The sequence below is a fragment of the Melospiza georgiana genome, chromosome Z (assembly GCF_028018845.1).
Source record: "Melospiza georgiana isolate bMelGeo1 chromosome Z, bMelGeo1.pri, whole genome shotgun sequence".
Taxonomy (NCBI): domain Eukaryota; kingdom Metazoa; phylum Chordata; class Aves; order Passeriformes; family Passerellidae; genus Melospiza; species Melospiza georgiana.
Genome location: NC_080465.1, coordinates 12435129 through 12459866, shown reverse-complemented (window position 1 = coordinate 12459866; position 24738 = coordinate 12435129). Strand labels below are relative to the sequence as shown.

Here is a 24738-nt window from a genome sequence, read left to right as displayed (position 1 = left end):
GTGTTCTCTGGCATTACAGCTGTTTTCCTGCAGCCTGATTTCAAGATGGACTTACAAGAAACAAACAGCTCAAGTTAGATCTCTGAATTTCAGAGAAAGGCACATCCTTTCATTACTTTAGGGTCTGAAAAGCTGTCAGTGTGTGGCAATTGTGTTTCACGCTTCCCTGACACCCTCCTTACAGGTGTCCAAACCTCCTTAGCTGTGACAGCGAAGCCAACTAACATCACCTGCCTGCTTGCTGAGCAGCCTCACAGAGAGAATGAAATGGCAGCAGGTGAGTTTAAAAATGGGAGATTCAGAAGGAACAGGATAAATATAAGCTCTCTTGCTTCTAAGGATTTTTGGTTAATCCACAAACTGTTACTAAGTGGTATTGCCTCCTGTCTTCTGTGGATTTATAAGGCTACTCAGTCACTAGCCTGATTAAACTGAGCTATAATAAAATGGCTCAGTCCAATGTGGCAGCTGGACGAGAAACAAGTCTAAAAAGTGTAGCACATGCCTCTCCTTGAGTTGTAGTTCATCTAACTAAATTTTTTACCACAACTGCTGATACTTTGTTTAACACATGTACCACAAGAAGTGTTCAGGATTCCTGTAGAATCTGAGAATATAAACCTCTTCCTAGCTCCTATTTGTCTGTATTCACGTACAACTGTATGTGCTTGTGATTATGTGTGGGAGAGATGGGGGCTATCTGTTTGCCACATTCCTCTTCTCAGTTTGACTTGGATGACAGTTGATTTATGGTGTTGCTTTAAAGCAGAGCAAATAGCAGAATAAAGTTATGGTGATGTTTCATGAAACAGTGTAAGTCGAACTATGCTCTGAAGATTTGCTGTTGTTGTGAGTCCTTGTAGGTTAAAAATCCAGCATGAGGACTTTAGTTTGGCGTAACCAACACTGGCTGCTGTGACTCTGTTTTGACGGCTTATTTTCTTCTCATATTTTTTAGTTAGCTGTGTTACTGATTTATTTATTTTTCCCTGCCTGATATGCTGAAGTGACTCCCTGCAAAGTCTGAAAACCACCTTAATTTTGCTGGAGAATATGTTGGAAGATACCAACTCATTATTAGCTGCAGAAAATGAAAGGGCCTTTAAAGTGAGGATGAGGAATTCAAAATCCCCAGAAAAGATTATGAGATGCTGGTGATGGGGAAGCCAATGAGAAAGGCACAAGCAGGATTCTAGGTAGAATTTGAACTGCTGGATAATGCATTTGGAATGCTGAGAAATATCAGACTATTTTAAGTGGGAGATGGGGCAGAGTGCACAAACAAGGATAAATTGAAAGAGTGTGGTTTTGAATATATGAAAGGATAAGAGGATTACTGTGTGAGGAATATGCAGGGAAAGGAGCCAGATGTAGTTTAAGCTAACACATATGGCAGATGAGACATAGATAGACACATTCACCAAGGTACAGTATCACCCCAAACTTCCAAATCTGTTCAGAATTCATTGACTGAAGCATGAATCTAACAGGCTGTCAAAACTATGTCTTGCAATTAAGGAAAAAACCCAGCAAGAAGACAAAGAAAGCCATTTCAGAACAGAAGAAACATTATTTTGATGGTTGTATTCCTCTTAATATGTTCTTTGCTGTAAAAATTGTCCCATTGTCATGAAGCATGCTTTGTGGGGAAAAAACCCAAGCCAAAAAAACACATCAGTCTCTTTGTTCCTTGTTTTCAAAAGTCATCTCTGATGTTGCAAACCCTGCATTTCAAATCTCTGTGAGATTTATGACATCCATTGTTTGTCTAAGTATTCTGGCTTGCGTGCTGATCATATCATTTTCTCTTCCGGCTGTTCACTGCCTTCTTCTTCATGAACAAATACTGAAAGTTCACAGAAAGGGTAACTCTTCCTTGTACTTAGCCTGTGTTATTCCATGCTGTGTTATTCCTATGGGAAACAGTAAATTTGAAGAATACTTTGCACAATTATTTTTTGAGTTCTTCACACCACAAATTTCCTAATTAAGTGAGAAGATTGTAATTCCTCAGAGTCTTAGCTTGTTTCTTTGGGATTATTTTGAAACTGGGATAAGACATTGGTATTTTGGGGCCTGCTGAATATGCAAAAGATGAATGATTTTCTTGGTTTTCAATAACTTTCAGCTACTCAGAAGACATATTTTGAATCCTGTATTTAAGCTGCTAAGAAAACTTCTTCTGCAGTGTGGGTTAAAAGGTGGAAGCCATGGTCTTTCACCATTTGCCTGCTGTAAATGGCACCAAGTTCTGTTGCAGAAATATAGCAGATATTATCCAAGTCAAAACAGTTAATTTTCCCCCTTAATACCTGTAGACTGACATAATAGTCTCTATAGCATCTCCACAAACTTGCTATTAAAAAAACCTATCTGTTTCGTCATTCAGTAGCTTCTCATTCCTTGGTACTGAGGGATTAATTAACTTTTGTTATGGTTCAGTAAATCATGAGAGCAGAGCCAAAATATTTGTGCTCTTTCTTCTTCTGAATTTGTACTGTTTCTGTTTGCATAATTCTGTCTAATTACTCTAGATTTGTATTTTCTGGGGATGGAGAATCTGGATCTACCAGGCCACTTAACTGAAACTCAACATATAAATTTTTTGTCTCTTCCACCCGGACAAGATGAGTGCAAGCCAACAGACAAAAATCTGGTTCTTCCCGATCTGTTCTGAACATTTTCTTTTCAGCTTTTTCCCAGGAGAGTGGCTGCAAAAAGCTGTATTTTTCTCCAACATACTTATCTGCTGTCCTGCTTGTTCAAGAAAAAAGCTTTCCTGCTGCCTTTCCCTGTGGACGACTACATCCACCCAGCTGGGGTTCCCTCCCAATTTCTCATCAGCAGGGCTGACTGCCAGGGGTCAGAGTCACCGAGAAAGGCCTCACACTGCGTGAGCCTCAAATGTGATGGTTTGGCTGCAGCAATCCTGACTGCTGGGCGAGAGCAATCCAGGAGCATCTTGGGCTGAGTGGGGTCTGCTCCTGCCTACAAGATTTCCAGAGGAATCATTATTGCTCCACAGCCACACAGTGCAGTGACAGATTTCTGTATGAAGAGAGTTCCTTTACAGAGATGTGGTCAGAGCATTGCAGAAGAAGATTTTGGCTTGTGCGTTGAATCAGGGGCTGACCAGGATCTTGTTACCCTGTTGCCTCATCCTGCTGTTTTCCACACAGGGCATGTGCTCCCCTCTGAATCAATGCTGTTCTCTCTGTGGCCCACCAAAAAGACGGCACCTTTTGCTGTCCCAAAGCATTTGTCAGCCTAATTTGGTAAGTTTTCTTTGTGCTAGGACAGGGAATCTAACAAAATTTTGCTGCAACTGTTTTCTTTTTTGTCTAGGGATGTGTATGATGGTCCTACTCAACCTCGGCCTCGGCATAGGAAAGTGCTGCTAAAAGGGAAATAGACACCTAAAGCAGCATCTTCCCCATCTACCCATAAGATATGAAAGTATTATTCTCATAATTTCTAGTTCCACGTTCCTCCACCAAACTGATTACTCAGATGTTCTAATTTGTTTAGCAAAGCTGATGCAGCAAAGGTGATGCAACATGCCCTTGCGATATGAACTTTGCACAAAATAACTCCAGGTGATTTTCCAGGAAGAAAATAAGGGACACTGCACCACAGGTGTACCAGTAGGGACTGCTGATTTTTTTACAATAATTTTTAATCTCAGGAAAGACACCAGAGTTGTGTAGAAGCCTAACTTATTGCTGCTGACAGATCTGGCCCATTGTCTGTGGCCGTAGCTCTCTGGTGAAGCACACAGGTAGAGGACAGGTCAGCAGAGAACTCACCTCAGAATATTCTTGCCAATATTCTTGCCAAGTTTCCAGTGTTGCTCCATATTACATCGAATACAATTAGAGAAACAATAGAGGAAAAAAAGTTGCAATGTCAGCAAAGCTCCTAAAGCACTATTTTATACATTGCCCAACATGCCTGCATTTGATACTAGGCTCTTTTACAGACCCTTATCCATATCTCTGGTGGAAAATTAACTGGTTTTGGATGGGTTACTATTAAGAAGATCACCTTTTGGATCCAACATATGGTAGAACAACATGGGAAATGGAGGCAGAGGATGGCCTATAAACAGAAGAAGGGAGCAGCTAAATACTACAACTCTCAGTATTCAGCTACAAGCAGTCTCATATCCTTAGCCCTACACCTAACACAAATCTTGTACTTTCTTAGTTCAATTAGACCCCAACCCACAAACTGTTTTTGTGGTAGCATTTACTGTGATGGTCAAAGAGTGATTGCAGAATCAGAAATCCATAAAGAGACTTGGAAAAGAAGTGTGGAAGATGTGTTCATACAATCACAAACTTGGTCTTTCACACAGCATTCCTACAGCCATTACTATTGATCAGAGTCTTTAGAAGTGTGACCATTTTCAAGTCAGCTAATGTAGATTATATTGTTTTCTTCATGTGTGTTGTCATTGGCATCGCTTAAACAGTTTCTGTAAAAAACATAGAAGGACATCTCTTCATGTAAGTATCATAAGCCAGTGCTGAGGCATTTAAGTTTCATGATCCATTTGTGAGAGGTCTGTGGATCTTTATGTGTGTAGTGGAAACAGCTGTTAGTACAAGCTGATTTTCCTCCCACTTTGCCTTTGCCCTGGAATGAGCCCATGTGTGCACACTGCCAGGATAGCAAGCTTGAAGTGCAGGAAGAATTCAGAGCTAGTTTTTGTCCTGCATGCCAGATCCAGCATGTAAGGTTATAATTTAGTTACTCATTACCTTTTCTTCTTGGAGGGAGCCTTTATCCATCTACCTGTAGATAGTGTGAAGAGCTGATTTTTAATTTAGTACTTGACAGCACATTGCAATGACTTTCCTGTAATCTCCTGCTAAAATGCCTAGTCAGTGGAAAATTACCTTATCAATACCATTAAGTGAGAACAGAAGTTGAAGGAGCCTTTATTGTACAGTCCAAAGGACCTGCATTGCCAAAGACTATAAAATCCTTTTTATAAAGCTTAATGTAGAACGTCACACCTCCAGAACATGATGTAGCTACTACATCATCATGACATGATCTTGCTGTTTATGTAAAGCAATATGTAAAGCAAATTTTAAAAGATACCTTTCCCTAAAGGTATCTTTAAATAATGAACATTTAAGCAGTTTCCTAATGGATTTAGTACAGAAAGTGGAAAAATAAAAAAGTCACACAGACAGTAAAATACATCAGTAGAAGTGCTACCCACAGTGGACAAATTTAAAAAACAATCAGGTGGAAGAGCTATCCAGACTGAACTCATGGAGGCTGGCAGGGCAGGACAATCTTTTCTACAACAACTCTCTTCAAGAACTTGAACTAATTTCCAAGGTCATTAGCACAGGTATTTACTTAGTGAACAGACATCCAACTCAGGGTCAACTTTTTGGCACAAATACTGTCCAATGTGGGGAAAATAGATAAAGTGATTCAAGCAAAGTATTTGTCACTTCAGTAGGGGATAACTGGAATACTCTTGTCCATTTTGTATGTGAAACACAGTCTTGGGAAAGGCTTCACTGACATACCTTGAATTCTTGCTCAAAGTCTATTTGCTAAGGGGCTGCATCCTGACCCCTCGTTTGTAAATTATAATAGATAAGAAACTAGCCACAGGAGAAAAGAACCTGCTTCTGATTATCATACTAACCCTGCTAGTATCCTCTCATAGCACACTTCTAATCAGTTCCTTCTTGGGATCATCCCTTTGAGGGTACTACAAATAGCCAAGTGTAATCACGGTCTTGTAGACGCTAAATCTAGGCTTTGTCACCCAAATAATTTGAGATTTAATCCAAGACGAGTAGGCATAGTCTCACTTGCCAGTTTGACTAAATGGAAACTTGAGGGTAAGTAGGTGCCACCAGGAAGAAGACCAGAAGGTCTGAAACAACAGTATAACTGAAATGCCTATATTTTGGACAGGATTAGTGACAGGCATGACAACATTCTATGAAGCTCAGGGAATAAACTCTCACACGTAGAGAGTGTGAGAGATTCTGTAGATTCTGTATTGCTTTAGATTCTTCTGTAGATTCTACATTGCTTTATTGTTTGTATTTGACTGATTTTTTGTTAAAATCCAGACTGGCTTGTGATAAACAGGGAGTAACTTTAGATGCATTTAAATGAAATTTACTGACATACATTTTTGTGGCTGTTCAGTGAAAAACAGGATATTATGAAGCTCTACATTCATAAAATGATACTACACCAATTTTAAAACCCAAGAAGGCAAAAACCCATCCCTTTTGTAAAGTCTCATTACATGCAACCATGTTTAGCAGAACAGTCCACTGGGTTCAAACCATAAACCTAGAAGCGTCAAATGAGATGAGTCAATTTTCCCTCTTGAGCAAATTTGCCTGTCAGACTCAGATAGTCTCACCAGGGAAACTGAAAAGCAGGTGCTGGTAAAATCCTTTCAAATGACATTATTCCTCTGTTGTTTATAGAAGCATACACACAGGCACTGAACACAAAAAGAACTGTTTGCTCAGTGTCACTGTTTGCTCAGTTTTCTGTCTAAACAGCCAGCTTTTTCTGATCATTACTGCATGTCACACCTGCTCTGTAAATGCAAAATCTCCTATGTATTTGGGAATAACACCTCACTTGCAATAGCCTGAACCAGCTGAGCAATAGCCTGCAAAGGCCTGGGTATCAGCAACCTGGATATTTCTTTATCATTTGTCAACTGACTATGAGGTGGAAACATGGAAATGAAAGTGCAGATGTAGCAGGAAGCAGAAAGCATTACCACACACCTGTACAAAGGTTCACATGCAAGAAGTTAATAATATTAAATTCAGACATACTCAGACAAAAACACAGGCAAAACTGTTTGTCTTTCCTGCAAATGCTAATGGAACCTATTACTGTTGAGATGGGAGGCTTTCAGATCATAGAGTGCCAGCTGCATCCTTCACACCAACAGCACCATAAACTTCATACCTTGATACCTTGACAGAAAACTAATTCAACAACCCCTCAATCCAAATAGCCATTACAAATCCTCATTACGTTTTTCACTAACCAACTAGAGAAAACACAAGTGATGTGTCCCTCTGGTCTTCCATCTTCAACTCAAAGCATCTTCCCAGAACCTGGCACTAGCAATCACTAGTCCTGCATGGCTAGTAGAACCCAGCTGTTTTTCTTGTTTGTCTTCTTTGTTTTCAGCCTCTGTGCTGAGGTAGACAAAGGTAGACAAAGCTGGAGAAACAAACACACAAGAAATTTTAAAACTGTCTTTTAAAAGCAGATTTCTATGCAGTCTATGCAGCAAATTATGAATAATTGCTACTAAGAGTGTGTGCTAAGAATTTTGTCTGCATTTTTGACTTCACTATAGTCACACCTTTCCCATCTACTACTGCAAACTCGCACTTTTGCCAAAAGGCAAAGCCCCTCCTCGTTGCCTTTGTATGCACTACCTGCCACAGAAACTGGAACAAGTCTCCTTGCTCTTTAACAGACTCCCAGCCTTGGGGGAAGCAGCTTTTCCTTGCTTATCCCTGCTGCTAGTACTTCCCTCCCAAACACTGGGGCCAACCCCCTCCATCCCAAGCCCAAAAGCCTAAATCACAGGATTTAAATGACTCCACTCCCTTCTAAGCTTCCTCCACACGGGGCTCCCTGGGGTGCCTGAACACTGCAGGCTGCCCACCCCTGCCCTGGTGCCCCAAGAGTGTGACATCCTGAGCCCTCCTCCTGCTCCCTCTAGGGAAAGGGGGAGTGAGGGCAGCACAGGGGCCAGGGCAGGGGTCACACAGAACTGCGCCACTGCACTCATGTGGCTGCTGTGACTCAATTGTCACAACGCAATCCTTTCTCTGGAGCACAGCTCACCTTCCTGCGTTAGGAGGACGCTGTTACACCTTTGTGCAGACTCGCCTCCCCCGGCATGCTGCTGCTGCAGGCTAAAGGGCACACACCCACCTCTGATTGCTGATTCCATACAGTAATTATTGTGTTCCATATGGCTAATGATAAGGCCTTAGCCTGCCTGATTCACTTAAGGCACCTATCAAACACTATCTCTCTCCCTGTTCTCCTGTAAAAAAGCACAGACTTGACAATGTAAGGTAAGTAAAAGGCTAACTCAGTTCAGCTGCTGGAAAAAACCAAGTCTTCTTGTAGTTCCTTTGATAAAAGTGACTCATGGCATCAATTTTTCAACCACAGAGCTAGAGATTTCTGATAGAGAATTAAAGGGAGGGAACAAGAGAAGGTAGAGGACGAGGTGAGAGTCCAAAACATTACATAAGCCGTGCAACTGTAGTGGAAAGTAGGGGGAAAAATGGAAAAAAACCAAATTTTTTTAAACATTTTTCTTGTGAAGCTGAGTTTTCCAATAAAGTCACAATAGCTGAGGAAGCAAAAGCAGGTATTTCAATAGGGAGAACAGTCAAATCTCAATAATTTCTTACATACTGTACTCATGAGGAATCTTGAGCCAGGCAGGCATGTTAGAGCCCTCAGAGCCCTCAAAGCTGCCTCGGCATTCTGATACCCATCCAGTATCCTCCAAGGAGGAAACTTGAGAAACCTGAGGAACTTGAGAAAACCATTAACATGTCCCCAAAACTCTGGGGGCCGAATCTGCTCTTACTGTTGTCATTGAGATCCAGAAAGAAGTCACACACAATGGAGTCAGAGGAAGGACTGAAGCAGGATGCAGTTCCTAACCCCTTGTGTTGAGTGCTGGGTTTTGCATAAACTGTACCACGAGCTATAAGCCTCATGAACATCACATTTGACTAAAACTGATGGATGGACTTGGGTTCATCCAAATTATAGTACTGAGTCACTGGTTTTAAAAAAGTTTATTTAAACAAAGTAGGTACATTTCACAGAAATGGTTATAAAATGCATAGCATATTATAAACAATACTGTTACTTCACAGATAGTAGTTATTATCCTAAATATTGCTTTTTAAAAACTAATGAGCCTGCTTGGTGAATCAGAAAGCTAAAAATCCCCATCTTAGGCACTCTGGAAAAAACCAGTATGTGATACAATGAAGCAGGTGTCCACTTTTTCATTCACTCTACTGATTGTTTGTATTGCTGCACCATTAATTTGCCTGTTCTCATTACGTGGAAATATCCAGTCCCTGGAGTCACATGCCAAGACCAGATTTCCATTTACTGCACTACAAATTGCACTTGCTCAGCCAACCAAAACCCCATGAACTCCAAGGAAAGCTGACTGAGGATCTTCACACTGATTAACTTAAAGGACAGAGACCACATGAGTGGACAGAAAACAAGCAGTTTTTCCAAGTTGTGCAGGTGTGTCACACCCATATTGCTATTCATAAACAACTTGATTGCAAATTGGCAAGTCCATACAGATTTCAGGCATGACTTCAATGGAACCTGAATGCCCAGCAGAAACAGACCTTATCCTCAGTGGTGATATGGTGTCACAAAAAGCAGACTTGAGCCTTTTTATAGCGCTGGAGAACTGAGCAGACCTCAAACATTCCCGACAGCAAACCCAAACACAGAGGCATCTGTTTTCATCAAGGTGCAGAGAAGTAAGTAAAAATGAAGAGCACAGCACCAATCCATTATCATAGCTAAAACAGATACCTGCTCATTCACACAACACTTCAGTACATGAATCATGGCTGACATTGTTCATGTATATACTTGTATGACAATAGGCATAAAGTAAATGTTGAGGTAAAAGGATATGCACAAGATTTGCACTGGTGAAAGCAACTCTAAAATCAAGCAAGCTATAAAATCCATTAATTCACACACAACAGAGAAAGAAAAATCCCCACATTTTTAAAACATAGATACATGTAGACCAAACCATATGTTTGCAAAATATATAGATACATGCTGAAGAATCAACTGAGTTTTTTGCATTATGACATGAGCTTTACAGTAGTTTAAGCTTGGCTTGGACTGAAAATAAAGAAGCTTGAACTCTGGCCAGCAGAGCTCCTTTGGAACAGTTTGTCAAGACAGAAGAATGAGGTCTGAAGCAGTCCAAGAACACTGATGTTTCATTCACCATCTTCAAGTAGTTTTTGTAAGTTGCTCTGTATCTTAGAAAAAGAGAGGGAAAGAGTTGTGAGGCAAGAAGTGTTACACTGCATTTTAAATTAAAAAAAATATCAAGACATACTCTTCAATATACTCTGTCTGCATGTTAATTCTGTCACACCTTTTCATACCTCTGGTATTCCTGTTAAATGCTTCCCTTATTGTAAGTGTAATAAAAGTGCATCAAATGTAACACCTAGACAATCAACCAGCAAGTTTCATATAATGAATATCCTCTGAAATTTTCTCCTATAGATTGCCTCCACCATTAGTCATAAGACAGAAATAAAAATCAGAACTAGAAAGCAATGGGACAAGAAAATGAATTATTTTCACCTTGATCAAAATCCAGTAAAAGCCTCAAACTTCCAAGTCATAGCTCTATGGCTAAATGGATAATTAAAATAGTTTTTTAACAGCTTCAGCCATGATACATGCACAGTAAAGTACAGTCTTGTAACCATTAGCAGACATGTCCCATTTACCAGATTCAGTGAACTGATTGTGGACTATCTTCCTTTAGCTGCAATGAAAGTATTCTCAGCCAGTTGCATCCTCCAGAATAATTTGAACAGATCTATTTTTACACAGCCTATTTACCCACTTTTCATCTCCTTGTCCTTAAAAGCAGAGAGGAGGGAATAGAGTGGGTCACATCCCCAGACACACATATTCTCAGTATCTCAGCATCTTAGTAACTCGCTGGCACTGGTAACAGATTTAGTCACAGCTACTTTCAGGCTTTAATTTGAGGAGCCACTGTACTTCCTGTTCAAAGATACCACTTTTCAGTCCTACATCATGATTTCCATCCCAGATGCACACCTTTCTCAAGAAGATGTTTTGAGGAAAGGGAAACACTAAGAAGCATCTAATTTTATGAGAGTTGCTTAACATGTAAACAAGAATTTCCTTTTAGCTTGGTAAGTTAGTGTAAGGGAATGAGTAATATTAGGCCACATTTTCCCTCCCACAATTTAATGCTTTATCCTTTGACAGACATGCTGCATTTTAACAAGCTGCTAAATGCAATTAAAAGCCAAGTTAGCAGAATTCTGCTAAACAATGGCAGTTCCTTGACTCCAAGTATGAAGCAGAACTTGTAAAAATCACAAGGTCGCACAGAAAGAATCATTGCTACATATTTGTGCATTAACCAATTTTTAACTGCAGAGTAATTTTTAGGTTTTTAATCTAGATAATCTCAGTGCTCCAGTTTACAGTGCTGTGGTCACAGGGAAAGTAAGGGAAGACATGACAAGTTATACTAGAACATGTATGCTACCTTTGCAGCTGCAGCCACTTTTCACTAAGGCATATGAAACTGGTAAACAACTGCAGCAACTTTGCTCAGAGAACAAAAAGCTGTCAGATTTCTAACCACTGCTCATCTAGATTAGAACAGGATGTGGCAATATGCAGCTACAGGCAATTCTGATTTAGCTTGTATGCAGAGCACTTCATCACCCTGAATATCTGGCAGATAAAGGTAAGTCTTTAAGGCTCCAGTCCTGTAGACATGAAATAAAGAAAGCAAGACACTAAACAAAAAATGCACACCACTTAAGACTTAGTTCAGGACAGAAGGTCACTTCTCTGGGAACAGCTGAATGACCTAACCATCCAGCTGTCCATTACTGTCTCCAAGCAGAGACTATATAAGGGAGTGGGACAGTGCCTAGCCTTGTTGCAGAGGGCTGGCTGGCTGGCTTCCCACTGAAATGAGGTCTCCTATGAACCATCTTGCCAGCCTGTCCCAGACAGCCAGAAAGCAGTAACCTCTTAAATGACCTAATTTGGCAGAAGACTGTTTCTGGTAACCATCTGGTAACCATCTGGTTACCAGAGCATTTTTCCTTTGTATTCACACTGTTATTGTCCAGAAAATACAGAGGGGTTAAGCCAGCATTACTCTATATTTTCATAGCCAAGAGAGCGACGATGTGGGGGAAGAAACCCATTTTTGGCACTATTTCTAAAACCTATACCATACATGTAAACAGTGATATTTTATATTCTTAGCTTTATGCTATTTGAAAAATTTGGTTTGGAGGAAAAAAGGCACTGAAAGACTTTGGCACAGACTCAGTTTTAGAAACAGAGGCAAAAATATCCCATGTGACTTAAGCACAAAGGAATTCAAGTAACTTTTGGTTTCGTTCCACTAGTGCTTTTGTCATGTTCTGCCTGTGTATGTGTACCCAACACACAGCATTTCACCCACCTGTACTGGGTGCATTTGTCAAGGTTTGGGGGCAGGTGGGGCAAGGTCTGCAGGGGCAGCAGCAGTGTGCCAGGGCCAGGGGCTGCCCTGTGCTGGGCACAACCATTCCAACAGCATCCAGCAGACCCATGCCAGGGCACAGCCACAAGAGCAGTGGAGTCTCTGGTAAAGTGTTTTAGAAAGGCGAAAAACACCAAATAAGGAAATAAGGTCTGCACACCCACTTGTTTTGCATAGGCTTCCAATTTAAGTCACCAAATATGTTTAGTTTTCCAATTAGAGAATGGTAAAAAGCAAGAGTCAGGTACAGGGAACTGCACAACAGGTGTAGCAGCATTGGTGTTACTGGAATAAAACAAGCAGATCTCAGGCACTCTGTGTGAAGAAGCTGACTGCATATGTAAGCAAGCACCACTTTTCTTAATCAAAACTCCTAACAAGCCCCAAACAGAAAAATTAATCAAATACCAATAAAGGCTGATTTTAAAATCCTTAGCCCTGATGGACTAAAAAAAAAAAGAAAAAAAACCAGTTGAGATGACTACATAATGCAGTAATTACCCTGAAGTGTCTGCCTCAGGGACACTTGGCCTGGTTATAAGCTTCGGTTCAAGGCAAAGCTTTTAACATACCAATGTTTATATTAGGGTTAATTTATAGTCTGAAAACTAGTTCTTTGTCTAGGAAAACATGCCACCTTTTGGTATCAAATTTGGGGTAACTCAACACTTTTCAAGATACAAGATCATAGAAACACAGCAAGAACTTGATGGATCTATCAGCATTTGCATTATATCATACAATGTTACCTTTTCCAATTTTCTAAGATTAGCAGTTAACTCATCACAAAAGGCATCAGCATTAATTTGCAGGTGAGATCCCAAATCTTGGTGCACTTGATGTCTGTCAAATAGAATGAAAAAGTTAAGTGTGACAGACTCAAAAAATGAGGAAAACAGAACTGGACACACATGTAGATGGCAACAGTGCCAAAATTGTAAACTGTACTAGTTTACAGAAATCTCATTCTCCAGAAGTCTGGATAGAACACTTTTGAGCTATTTCCCCTGAAAAGTTCTGTAAGTTCCACATCCTGTGACTTGGAGGAAATTGGAAAGCCCAAGCCCTTGACACTGCCGAAGTGCACATTAGATCTTCCTTCCTGTATCTTGTACTGTTTGGGATCAGAGCAACAAAATCAGGACTGTCTTGTGTTAGTGTTTCTGAAGAGGGATACAGTATCCTGCTAATAAAAATATGCCAGAAGTGAGAAAAAAGGCTTTTGACATTGCTTAATATGTGGGACAGGTTTACCCCACTTCTTGGATTATAAAATGGTAAAATATAAATGCAAGGCTGCATAGATAGAGCATCATTTCCTTCTATCCCTTTTTTAATGAAGAACCTAGCTCTGTCTTCTGACACATGCATACAAATCCTACTGCTTTCCACAGATGATAGCTGAGACCAGTTGGATCATAAACAGCACAGTCATTGTTTGATATGACCACAAGTGCAATGTCAGAGTGACCTGTTTTGTCATGGATGGGTAATCAAAGAAAGCTGAATTTAAAAGCACACTTATCTAAGAGCTTGCTAAATTTGAACCACTTTATAAACAGTTCCACCATGCCTGAGTCAGCTCTGTCTTGAATTTTATTTTTCCCTTCTCTTTTCCACATGGTGCTTTTCCAGCAGTCATCATTTCCACTCATGTTGCATGTGGCTGCAGGTTTTGCACTGAGTTTATAAATGACTTTCAAAGCCATATTTTTCAGAGCAGCTCAGGAAAAAAAATCTGTTCTAAGAAGGGGAGAAGAGTTAATGCAAAATCAATTAACTGATTAGTATTCTTAGCAGTATCCAGTTTAACTTCCAAAGACAAGAGCAGGGAGCCCATACAGCTTATAGATGCAAACTATTCTGGGAAAAAACCACATACCTCTGCACTGCTGCTCCATTTAATGTTTGCATATTCCCATTTATGCAACATGGAGACAAAAAAAAAATCCAAAAAAACTAACTGCAGGGGCAGATGACAGTCATGACTTCAGCTACAGAAAGGAATTATTTATGTAACTATGGTCCCTTTCCCTATTTCCTCTTCAAATATACAGACACCTGTCCCTTGGTGTGTTTGGATTTTGCTTTGGTTTGTTTTTCTATTGTGGGGTTTTTTATTTCAGAAAGACAGGATATCAGTTTCTAAATGGTATATAGACAACACAAAGCTTTATACAAGCAAAACACATGTATTAGCTAAAAGAGCATGAAGTATGATTCTAATATACTATGCAAATGACACTAAGACTGAAGACAGAAGTTACACCTTTTTCATGGAATCACTGCTCTGGTAAAAGATTTAAATCCCCAATATTTTTCCAGAGTTTATCTTACTCCTTAATATGTGAATCAAAGGCTGTCATGGACATAAGGCGTTCCTCCAGGACACTGATTTTATATCTCATGTAGAAGGTAGAAAGTATTAAAACACAAACACTGTAAGAGAGAAAAATAAAGTGTATCAGTTAAGGAAACTCTAGCAGCACCTGACAAATTCGTTGTTAAAAGTCATTTAAATTATTACTTGCACATGTTCAATAATAAAGGTATTGTTCTTAGAAACATTTCAGGAATAGCATCAATGGCATTCAGACAGTTATGAAAATCTCAAACCTGAGTAGGTGTTTGCTAAATGACATGCAAAAGGAACCTCTGCAAGTACTTAAATACTTTTAAAATTTTCTGAATCGAAAGACTCTTTGCTTTTAAAAGTAAATGGCCAGTTAAGTATAAGCCTGATGCAGCAGGCTTATACAGATATATGTACATATGTACGTATGTATATACACATTTCTGGGAAGTATAAAAGCCACAATTCCCAATAATTTCCTTTTCTCAAGTAAAGCTTAGATTATATCAATCATGCTTACATTATATCAATCCTGTAAACATAAGAAAATCCTAGTTTTTGACAATCTTGTTATTGCTAACTTACAGAATTGCATAAAATACAAGTACATGGTTCAGAGATAAGAGCTTCTGGGACTTCACTTTGTGGAGGAACCTGAAGGCTTCAGAGTGGCCTGCAAGGGAAAGAACCAAGTCTTACTTTGAGCAGAGCAGACCACAGAATATAAACAGTGTTTTAAGGAATGCAACAGAGAATGTAAAGGAAGAAGCAAGAAAGAGCTCTTGCATGTTATGTGAACTGATGTACTTTGCAAACTTATCTCAAGTTATTCCAGCTGCAGATCTGTCCTTGAATTCTTACCATTTCGAGGACTGTTTCGGGCTTTTCCATCAGGCCCACGTTTACTATGTGCATCTGAACGAACAGACTTGGCCTCAGGCTTGGAAACTTTCAAATGAGTCTCTGTTTCAACAACGTGATAATCTGTCAAAAGAAAGAATGCTAATAGAGGTGAAATTGTTGATAGCTTATTTTGGTCAAGAAATAGAGAAAGAGGAGAATTTTAAAAGGTGCATTTCTGTACTTTTGGGTAAAAAGTAGAAGTTGGTTTAGTATCCTCGAAACAGTTTACGTACTAGTTCCACATCAACACAAAATAAAAAGAAGCATTTGGGTTGAAAGAAGATAATGTAAATGTATGTTGCATTTCTATTCCAGATCTTTTAAAAGATGGCAACCCATGAAAATCTTGAAAGCTACTATTGAATTTCCAGGCAGAAGATTATAGTCACAAAAGTAATCTCTCAAAAGGCCTGAATTTGCTAGAGTAATGATTCCAAATTACTTTAATAGCAACACCAAATGAGGATAGTGCATTGCTACTTTAAAAAGGACATTAAAACTTCCTGTCTGGACTGTCTTTAAAAATGCCAGTGGTATCTTGAAAGAAATGGAACAGAAAAATCTAATCACACTCAGTTCTATGCTCTACCTGTTTACCTGGACTTGCTATAATAATGCACAAAAAACAACCATGAGTGACAGACGCGCTACCTTTCACCCCTACTTTCAACTCCTTTTCCTAGGGTGGTTTGCTTGGATATTGGTTTTCATTTGTGGAAAAAGAAATGGCTTGAAGTAGTTACTAGCCATCAGGAAGTAAGGCAGCAAGTTAAAAAATTATTTAGAAGCACTCTGTGGCATGTGATGATGCCACAATTTAATGAACAGCAACACACAATTAAATACAGATGCACTGTAAATGTAAAATACCAATGAAAGCAAGTAACTCCAAATTATTTGGCTGAACAAAAACACAGAGCAAAAAGGAGTTAATAAAAAATGACATGACAGAGAACTGCTAAAAAAATGACAGTATCTTTCAGCAGTTTCTTATACAAATTACAGTCAAGATGGAACCCAGAGTACTAACAACATAACAACATATTAATATCTTAATATATATTAATTGTATAAGAGAATACTCTAGGTTTTCACAACAACATTCTGCATGACCTACACAAAACAAGTATTGCTGTACTCATGAAGTTATGAAGTATGAGTTATGAAGAACAGCTGCTAAGTAGGTGAAGAACTTGAGACAAGAGATTACAAAGAGTGTGGTAAAGAAAGAACAACTTTGGTATCTTCAAATATCTTAATAGCAGCAAAGAATAAAATGAATGTTTAAAAAAACCCACCAAAAAAAGCCAAAAATAACCTTGGGGACCAAAAGTGACCATAGTACAAAGTGTTATTTGTATAGATCAGAAGTTGGACTGTGACTTGAACTACTTTAAAATGGGTTTTGATTGTTTGTTTTTCCTTCATGTTTTAAAGCATGAATGGCTCCTACATTCTATCTCTGTTCACATGGCTAAGCAACTGGAACAAGCAGCAACAATTTAGATCTACTGATGACAAAGTCATTGCCTGAGTCTGGATTGCAGAGGGCCATAATAACAGAAATGCAGATACTGGGGCCTTGAGGAAGATCTGAAAATGCACATAATTCTCCAGGACCAAACAAATCTAGATTCCACATCAGAAGGGGATACAGAAGCAAAACTGAGAGCTAGTCCATTCTCCTTCTCTTGGAGCTCCATGATCCCACTCACCTTGGAAGCACTCCAGCTCTGGTGTCTGCGAGCCTGTGCTGCTGGATTCTTCCATCTCTTGTCTTCGCTGCTGCACTATTCCATCCAGATCAGAATAATCTTCAGTGAAATCCTGATGGGTAGAACAAATCACAAAAAGGCTTATCCCTGTTCTAAATCAAAACAATCTAATTTCCTCTAGAATCTGAACCAAAGATCCAAGCTTTAGAACTGTTTAACCAGGAACAATCTCTGACATCAACATGTTGAGATCAAACTAAAAAATAAGCTCCATAAGAGCACCAGAATTCAAGCTTCATCTCCTGCCTTGTCTCTAAGAAAGACTGTTAAGTTAGACAAGCTGTGAAGTCTAGGGCAAGTCCATAGACTTAAGACTCCGGTTATCACATGCAGCTTCAGAGCTCTTGCAGATGAGTAACTGTTTTACAGAGGAAGGTTTGCTACTAGAAACACTGCAAAAACTGTCCATGGCAGACTTTATGTCAGTACAGTGAAATCTGACTGCTAGACAGAGATATGGAGAACATACAGACCTTGAATAAATCCAAAGCGTACGCATGTATATAAACTGCATGTCACAGATAATTATGGTAATTAGTCCAACTGTTTTCCAGCTTAAAGACTCATGGAAATTTTAGAAACAGATGTCGTGATTCTCTGCAGTTTGCTTTCTTCAGGCATTATAAATAGTACTTGCAATGAAAGATGCCATGCCACAAAAGAACAAACTTCTAAGCCATTTACCAGGGGCAGAGTTCTAGGGCGATCAGCCCTGAAGCTGTTTTCTGCAGAAGAGGGATTTGGACTGTTGCCCATGCTTGTATCCTGGAAAAAAGTGGCACTGTCAACAAGCAACACAAGCAGAAAGTACCATTTCACAGCAAGATAGCAGTAATAATGAACACAAACTACATACCATCTTCACTGCCACTACTACTTACGTCAAGATGTATACAGATAGATTTTAATAGCTTGTAGGTGGTATCTCTGGAGAGTAGTGAGACAAACATGTACTGCAAAAAAAAAGTTCCAAGACTGTTTGCAAAACACATACAGTTTTCCTCTTATCTAAATAAAACTTGACAGCTGATTTTGCTGGTGATCAAGTAACAAAGTATGGCAGCAAAAACCTGTGGTTCTTTCTAAGCCTTCAACTTGATGTTTATCACACAAACACAGAACAGGCATATAAAAGTTACCATGTTCTGCTGCGGGAACAAGAGCATAATCCAGATCTGTTCTTGCTTTTAAAATGCTTTTCATGCTATGTTTTACCTAACCCTTAAAAAAACTCCAAACAAACAAAACCCCAAACTTGCTTTTATGTACTGTCTCCTGCACCCACAGAATATTTGTGCAATGAAAATGCATTGCTTCTGAAGCTGCTCATAGCATAATCGTATTTTCTACTGATTGATGCAAGTACAATTCCTGAATACCACTGCAAGCAACAGGTTTTTGTGTGTCTAAAGTACGACTGGTTAGGTAAGAGATACAAGTAAATGGAAGAACACTGACAGAGCTGCTAACAAAGAAGGCAACCCTCTGTGCATGCACTTCCTGACTCAGCTTTTCCAGTTCCTCTGGTGCTATGAGCTCTTGGAAAACAGGGAATGAATGATTACAGAGACCATGTGGCAAACAGAGATTCTATTCTTTATTTTCTCACTGAAATACCTTGTCCTCTACCAGTACTTACCCTATCTGTCACTGTTGCTATGATCAGAGCATTTGGCACAAGAAGGGCAGTTTTGGTTTTCTTCAGAAGTGTCACTGACAGCACAGGTATACTAATCTGAAACAAGGTAAATGTAGTGTTGGAATCCCAATACTCACATACAAATCTGCACCACACTCTCTCCTGAGGGGCCAGCCCTGCTACTGGGATAAGCCATACCTTCAACACTCATCATTTTAAGATGTCTCCACTGCCCTTCTGATTACTAATATTTCATGTAAAATAAGAAATAGTAATTATCTGAAATGACACCTAACTACTTTTACTTCTCCTTTTATAAAATGCTAATCCAGGCATTTGCTTGTGTCTTCCTTTCCTGATCCCTTCTGGCTCTCACAAGACTATGGGCTTAGTGCACTGCAGATCAGCAAAATGAACCAATCTTAAAGCTATGCTTCTTTGTTTAGAAACCAAATATTTCAGAACATATCAGAGAAGAAAAGCTTGTTGAATAATGAGCATAAAAGTCTTCTTACCACTTACAGATCTGCAACAAGCAGGTGAGTAAACAGCTCGTCCTTCAGCAAGGTTGAAAGACCCAATATTGATACACCTGCTGACTTCAACTGATTCCTGTGTGTGCCAAGGAGGCAGCCTACATTTACCCTGAAAAGTTCCCAAATTTCCTTCTTCCCTTATGTTTACATCCAACACCATTAGAGTAACGTCTGCTAAGTTTCAGAGTATTTCGCTTCAGATATTCTGCATAGGTTCTTCCTGTAAATCCCAATTTACAATGGTAAAAAATCTGTTTGAAGACAGTGAGATGAAAAGCCTAGAGATTTAGTGAGTCAGGCAAATATAATAATCCTGGATATGTATATAATATAACAACACCCATGATTAAGAAACAGATCCTGTTAAAAATATTTTTGGCACAGGCTCTCAGATCTACCTGAGAAATTTGGAAGCAAGGTTAAAAGTGTTCTTAATTTGTTCAGTTTGCAATCACAGCACTGATTTAAAATATGCCATGGGGGGAGAATGGATTTACTCTGTGCAGTTTCTTGTTAACTTTTGTTCAGAATAGTAACACAAAATCATGAAATGAAAAATTGTACCAGGTAAAAGAAAAATCTTTTCAAGTAATAGTTTGGTTGCAAGACTGCCAAATATTGCTTGAACACAAATCCTGCTACAAGAAAGCAGCTTACAATTTTTCTAGTTGGTTCAGTTCACAATTCACCTTAAAGAACTTTAAATCAGAGACGTAAACGGCATTCTACTGTGTGTAGTTTAGATGGACATCATCACTGTAATCAAAACTAATGTGTGCATTCAGCACTTGTTTACTGCACTCTCCCACAGCATTACACTGGAAGGGTGGAATCACTGTTTGATCACAAATACTTTTATCTGGAACAGTAATTGTTTCAGAATAAAAGATTTACCTGCAGGCAACATTGAAAGTAATTTAAAAGGGTAAAACAATGTCTAAATCCAAGAAAGACTCAAGGCCAACATATACAGCCAAATGAGTGCTACCTGGAAAAAAAGTTTTCAATGCCTATTCAATCCTGCAGAAGCAATCTTTTACTTTTGAATATACACACTGTTTTTACTGCATACTCAAAACTCCTGAATTGCATAGCTGTTCCTTGCATGAAAGCTTTCAGTAAAAAACCCCAAACCTGCAGGTAGAACTCCTATCAAAAATTAACTGGAATGTGTAGATCTGCTGTTTCTCACAATAAAACACTTTATCCCTAAGCTTATATGGTTTTACAAGTTTTAATCAACAGAAGCTTCGTGTTCTGAAAACTTTGCCAGTGTATCTGACTGCTAAGAATGTTCCTCTTCCTGTCCAGCTTGATTTCCTCCTTCCTTTCCCACGACATAATTTTTTACTGTATCCCTGATTCTCAAGCTTTTTTCTTGATGGTATTCCTAAAAGCAGAATGACGCTGTAAATAAATGATAAGGACTATCTCCTTCACACTTAATTTTCCCCACAATGTTTTCTGAAAATAAGACCCAAAACTGAGTAATTTGCAAAATTGCTATAATTGCATTTCCAGTGTTTATTCCACTCTATCTTGTAAAATGTTTTCACTCTTCAGCGTATGTGTAAGCACGTATATATTCCTGAATTTAAAACCTTGTTAACAAATAATTTCCTAGTACTACATCATCATCATCATTCTGCATATTTTACCAGTTTTTCTACTCAATAAAGTTCTACCATATTCTTGTATACTTTTAGCTTAGTTGGCACTACAAAGCTGTTCCACAGTTTGAAGTAGCTGTAATTGTTCACAGTGAACCAAAGACTGCTAGTACAGCAGCTTAAATGTTAAGAAATTGCAAAGATAGCTGTTACTAATATTGAATGACAGTAGTGAACCAGTTGTTTTTTATTTTGTGTCATACAACTAACATACACAACATCTACATTAACGTACTGACTATGACTAGTAGAATCCATTAACTAGAAATCAACAATAGTCCTGGGCCAAGTGGTGGTAGACAATAACCCATAAGGTCACTATGGACAATGCGCTGTCAATAATATTAAACAATCTTTAAACCTTTTATACTTTATAAAAAGCCCTTTAACCACAGATGGTACACCATCAAAACAGTTGACCCCAGAGAAATGAGATAATCTCAACCCCTAATCAACCCCTAGATCACTGCATCGAACCAGAAGCTTTGTTCAAGGATACACCTGAAAGGAAGAAGCCAAAGAAATCCTTGAATCATTTTGATCTGTTTCCCCAGATGCAGTGAAAACTAAAGCAGTTTATGTAAACAAAGCACACTCCAAAAGCTCCAAATCAACGGACCCAAGTCTTTGATTTTTCTGTATGCACATCATTCACCTCAGGGGTACTAAGCTTTAGGTGGATCACCAAGAAAGACTAATTTATGATCTTCCCAACAGTTCACATATCAGTTCTGATCTGCACACTGGGCTCACAAATAAAAACCTTGCCAATTTGTTTTTCTTTTATCCTGTTCTTTGTTTATGCAAAACAGGACTGCTGGAAGAATCCTTCAGAAAGCTTTGCTACTCAAGTCAGAAACCAGTTTTAATTCTTGCTTTCTAAATCCCTTAATATGCTTAATCCTTCTCTCCAGTGCCCCAGCTACAGCCTTGAAGGCCTTAACATTTTTCAGCCTTCTTTCCTCCAGCTCCTCCTCCTCTTTTACGTACTTAACCCAAGAGAAACATTTTTGCAAATTCTGTTACATGGTTTTTGACAATGCCCTCACTGCTGCTTGTCAGATCCTTTCCTCTCATCTGTTTCTTTCGGACATGAAGTCCTTAAACAAAAGATACAATCTCTAATAATAATAGTGTTCAGTTTTAGACTGTATTTCAAACATAATTTTTAAATAGTGATTGTATTCAATAAAACTTGGAAGTATTACTATCCTAGCTTCTCACAGTAATTTGAACTTGTGGTGATGAACAAGTTTTTAAGAATAGCATTACTGTTCTATATAGAAACATTTTACTAACCTTAGTGTCTTTACCAAAGACCTTGGAATGGAAGCAAATCCAGTTTTCAGAAATGAATAACTTTCCTTGGTACAGAATTTCTTTCTGCAGAGCACATGTAAAGCCTGAAACAAATAGAATTCTATAATCTTGAATGTAAATCACAACCCAAGCCAAGCCAATCTGGCTTCTGTGGTTTGTTTTTTTTTTTTTTTTGTTCTTTTTACAAAGCTATGATATGTTTAAGTTTATGCCTTTTGATTAACATTGTCAAACCTTTAAATTTTCAGTAAGTTTAACTAATACTGACAAGCTCAGATGATGTCACAGGCCTAAGTTTAGACTCAAAGTATTTGAAGGACAACAACTGAAATGAATAAAATGAATGGCAACATGCAAGTAGCCTCCAAAGGTCAAAAAACTTTTCTAAGAGAATGTGACCTATCATCCTATGAACTTTTTACTAACTTGTAGGTAACTGTATTACTAAAATAACTGTATTACAAAAATGTGAAGAATTTTAATGAAAGGTTTTGTCTTTAAACTTCCAGCCCCACAGCTGTTGTCTAAAATGGATGTCCAACACATGTAAAGTAATACTGCTTTTACTTCACAGACATTGAGCAAACCATTTCTTGCTCATGAACCACCTTCCCTGCACTCCTTTCAAGAAACATTTGCTATACATGTCTGTGTACAATTCTCTTCTTTTAAGAACTACATCATTAAAACATCATCAACAGCAAAAACTCAAGCTAATCACCTGATCAATGCTGTCTCAAGTAAAGTCCTTATTAAGAAAGATTCAGTACCAAAAAATACTGCATTAGATTAGGTTACGCTCCAGGAATGGCAAAGTGGGCTACAATTTCCAAATAGACCAAACATGTAGAGATTTAAGTTTTCCAAGACTATAATGCCCATTGCATGTGAATCAAGGCCCTCTAGCTCTAAGTAAGTGGAGTTGAAAGTTTTTAAAATTTAGGTAGCTTCTCTTGTACATCACCACATTGCTTGGCTAACAACATTATCTAGGATCCACAGACAACAACAACAACAATACTTACTTTGTTTCAGCGGCTCATCAATGGGAACATCTAGAAACAGCTTATGAAAGTGTGCATTTGCCTTCAGCTAAAAAACAAAAAGCCCGACAACAAAACCACACACACTTTATTAGACAGTCTGACAACCAAGTGACCTGCTTCACTTCCTGTCCTCCACACACCTTCCCATTCTGCCCACTTGTTTTACAAGAAATCCTTTTTGTTTTCTATGTGGTTATTAATACTATATTGTGCTTTATCCAGACTCAAATACACTGATGACAAAGGAACCTGTGTCCTTATACAATCATGAACTATAGTGTTGCTAAACAAAAGCCCTGTCATAGTAGTTGTGTTTACTTTTACTCTATATAGGCAAACAAATAGAGTCTCTGTCTTACCTGATTTGAGGCACGTTTTTTTCTTTCAATCTTGGAGTCACTCTTGCTTGTCAGGACTGGACTATCTGTGGTGCTCTTGGTCCTGAAGATTTAAAGCATTTGATGTTAGCCTGGCCCCAGTTCATTGGTCTTGGTAAGTTACCAACAGGATGTGCTTTTTCACGGAAAATAATAATCCTTTAGATAACTTATCTCAATCATCAAGGATTATGCAGAGATAAAGAGGAGTGTATCTTTTCTTAAACTGCTGACTATGACAGTCTGATGAAGGTCTCCATTTTATTTAGAAGAGGTATTCTAAATAACCGACTATCTGGTAAGGAAATACAAAAAGTTCAAAACATTTTTCCAGCTTAATGAATTATCACATTGCTTAGCTTCACCTTCGTTTCTGGGCAACATATGAAATACTAATACTAAGCAAGCACACTCCTTACTAATTCAAGATAAAATGATAAAAAGCTTAGTAGTTGAGGTGAAAGGCAGTGTACAAAAAGCTATGACCTTGTAACCCAAGCTACGAGCTCATTTGAAAAGTGCAACAAAGAATAGGTGCACAAGTCAGAGGATGGCTACGAACGGTGTAGTGTAGCATAATGCAATGAAATCATTAAGATAACCAGCAACCCTACAGGAAATGAAATGGAATTCTGAGTGCCAGCTGTACTTGTACAGCTAGCTGTACAAGTAGCTGTACAGGTAGCTGTACTTGTACAGCTCCAGCTATTTATACTGGGAATCCAGACAAAACCTCAAACAACTTT

At 38.7% G+C, this 24738-nt stretch overlaps 1 protein-coding gene across 2 annotated transcripts in view; it reads right to left on the bottom strand.

Annotated features, from left to right (window-relative positions):
* Positions 1 to 9769: 9769 nt before the first annotated feature.
* Positions 9770 to 24738, bottom strand: part of GRAMD2B (GRAM domain containing 2B) — a 29869-nt gene continuing 14900 nt past the window's right edge. The window contains exons 3-14 of one of the 2 annotated variants that reach the window (XM_058044450.1): positions 23975 to 24056; positions 23595 to 23661; positions 22549 to 22652; positions 19044 to 19139; positions 18286 to 18357; positions 18089 to 18169; positions 17345 to 17456; positions 15588 to 15710; positions 15312 to 15399; positions 14711 to 14812; positions 13123 to 13216; positions 9973 to 10091 (exon numbers count right to left, since the gene is read on the bottom strand). In XM_058044450.1, the coding sequence (XP_057900433.1) occupies positions 10050 to 10091; positions 13123 to 13216; positions 14711 to 14812; positions 15312 to 15399; positions 15588 to 15710; positions 17345 to 17456; positions 18089 to 18169; positions 18286 to 18357; positions 19044 to 19139; positions 22549 to 22652; positions 23595 to 23661; positions 23975 to 24056 (1063 nt within the window). In that variant the 3' untranslated portion in view covers positions 9973 to 10049. Of the gene's footprint in view, positions 10092 to 13122; positions 13217 to 14710; positions 14813 to 15311; positions 15400 to 15587; positions 15711 to 17344; positions 17457 to 18088; positions 18170 to 18285; positions 18358 to 19043; positions 19140 to 22548; positions 22653 to 23594; positions 23662 to 23974; positions 24057 to 24738 lie in introns of both variants that reach the window. The other variant, XM_058044452.1, reaches the window with a different exon arrangement.